The sequence below is a fragment of the Eimeria maxima genome, genomic scaffold, assembly GCF_000499605.1.
Source record: "Eimeria maxima Weybridge genomic scaffold, Emw_scaff679, whole genome shotgun sequence".
Classification (NCBI taxonomy): Eukaryota; Apicomplexa; class Conoidasida; order Eucoccidiorida; family Eimeriidae; genus Eimeria; species Eimeria maxima.
In genome coordinates, this window is record NW_013566687.1 from 1 (window position 1) to 2,500 (window position 2,500).

The 2,500-nt window shown below is 39.0% G+C and overlaps 1 protein-coding gene across 1 annotated transcript; it reads right to left on the reverse strand.

The window, feature by feature from the left end:
- Nucleotides 1-90: 90 nt before the first annotated feature.
- EMWEY_00040810 (hypothetical protein) lies at nucleotides 91-1,186 on the reverse strand (the record flags this gene model as incomplete). The annotated part of the gene is made up of 3 exons (XM_013482602.1): nucleotides 91-171; nucleotides 363-663; nucleotides 1,009-1,186. Coding segments are annotated over 3 exons (560 nt in total), but the record flags the coding sequence as incomplete, so codon positions are not given.
- Between the last annotated feature and the right edge of the window lie 1,314 nt (nucleotides 1,187-2,500).

The following is a 2,500-nucleotide window of genomic DNA, read 5'->3' on the forward strand; positions in this document are numbered from 1 at the left end:
AATATATATATATATTTATTCAATAAATAAAGTGTCTCCTTTTGCCTCCTTTTTTTTTTGTCTCCTTTTTTTGTGTGTGTGTCTCCTTACAGTATTCTGTCTCCTTCTGGCTCATTTTTATATTTATAAGCAAATGCCAATAAATCTAATTCATCCAATAAAGAAGGATCCCTATAACATAAACCCTAAACCCTAAACCCTAAACCCTAAACCCTAAACCCTAGAAACGTAAACCCTAGAACTGAAGGAAGAGGCTGGATTGGGGGACACTTTCAAATAGATAAACACAAGACACCTGTAAACCCTCATAAACCCTCCTAAACCCTCCTAAACCCTCATAAACCCTAAACCCTAGACCGTACTTGAGTACTTCAGCGACAGCTTCTTCATCAGTTTCTTCATTAGTTGTCCCTTTATTATCTCCTGTTGCTGTTGTTCCTGTTCCTTGATTGTCTCCTCCTGTTGCTGTTGCTGTTACTGCTTCTGTTCCTCCTCCTTCTCCTTCTCCTTCTCCTTCTCCTTCTCCTTCTCCTTCTCCCCTTTCTCCCTTATTGTCTCCTTTATTGTCTCCTTTTCTTGCCTCTACTGCTGCCTTGCATAGACGAGATAGCCAACTATTATTGCCATTAAAATCTGTTGGGTGTATTTTTGTTGCATCTAATGCTGCACCAAGGAGACAAAGAAAAAAAAAAAAAAGGGTTTAGGGTTTAGGGTTTAGGGTTTAGGGTTTGGGGTTTTTATTCGGTATGATATGTGTATACTTTTATACTATTACACGAGGGTTTATTTATAAGGGTTTATAGGTGTCTCCTTTTAATATATTAGGGTTTAGGGTTTAGGGTTTAGGGTTTAGGGTTTAGTGTATAACACAACTGTCTCCTTGTATATTAGGGTCTATTATCTACAACCATAATAACAGCGGCAGCAACAGCAGCAGCAGCAGCAACAGCAGCAGCAGCAGCAACAGCAGCAGCAGCAGCAGCAACAGCAGCAGGAGGGTAAACAAACCATCAAGAGCATCTCCTTCTCCTGCTGCTGCTTCTGATCTTAGAGAGAGAAAGGAGACACAATTAGAGAAAACCCTAGACCCTAAACCCTTGCTGCTGCTTCTTTCCTCTAAGAAAGGACGAGGAGACTCTCCTTCTGATTCATCGCTGTCTTCTCCATGGCATAATTGACTCTTCATCTGTATAAATTAATTAAATACATAAAAGGGTTTAGGGTTTAGGGTTTAGGGTTTATGGTAAGGGTTTAGGAGTTGGGGAGACGTGTCGGTTGAGCGGTTAGGGTTTAGAGTTTAGGGTTTACAGGAAAAGTTGAGGAGGTGGGGGGTATTTAGGGTTTAGGGTTTCCAATAAGAGTGTATAATAACATAAGGAATTCTTAGGGTTTAGGGTTTAGGGTTTAGAAAAAGAGTGTATATTATTATAACTTGATATGTTATTAGGGTTTAGGGTTTAGGGTTTAGGGTTTAGGGTTTAGGGTTTACAACAAGAGTAGAGGACTTGAGTAGATTTAATAATCTGTCTGCTTTACGAGGACCTAAGCCAGGGACGAATTGTAGGATAGCAGCACCGCTGCTGCCGCTGCTGCTGCTGCTGTTGCTGCTGCTGCTGCTGTTGCTGTGTAGACGCATGCAACGACGTAGATCTACGCCGCTGCTCCCAACTAACCGCAGCAGCACGGTCTCGCATGCAGCAGCAAGACGATCTCTTGGCAGCTGCAGCAGCAGCAGCAGCAGCAGCAGCAAAGATACACACACACACACACACAAACACACAAATACATAAAATGCCCCACAAGCAGTATCCTATACATATATTATTTATTAATTATTACCTAGGGTTTATAAAGGTTTATTAGGCTTTATTAGGGTTTATAGGGGTTTATTAGTGTTTATAAGGGTTTATAAGGGTTTATAAAGGTTTATTATTGTTTATAAGGGTTTATAAGGGTTTATAAGAGTTTATAAGGGTTTATTAGGGTTTATTCTTGTTTATTATTGTTTATAAGGGTTTATAAGGGTTTATAAGGGTTTATTAGGGTTTATGAGGGTTTATTTGGGTTTATGAGGGTTTAGGGTTTAGGGTTTAGGGTTTAGGGTTTACAGCATATTGTAAAGGATGTAACCTTAATTGTAAGAGATGATTATCTGTCCCTTCTCCCCATAAGGCTGCTGCCTCCCCTAAAGGATTCTGTATATAACGAGCTAAGGATATTGCCTAGAAAAAGGAGACAATAAATAAATAAATAAATAAATAAATAAATAAATAAATAAATAAGGAGACAACAAAAAAAGGAGACAGGAAGCGGACAGGAAAAAGGATACAGGAAGGGGGCAGGAAAAAGGAGACAGGAAGGGGACAGGAAAAAGGATACAGGAAGGGGACAAAAAAAAAAAAAAAAGAAGCAAAAAAGAGACAAAAAAAAGAGACAAAAAAAAGAGACAAAAAGGAAACAAAAAAGAGACAAAAAGGAGACAATTAATTAATTGTGTATA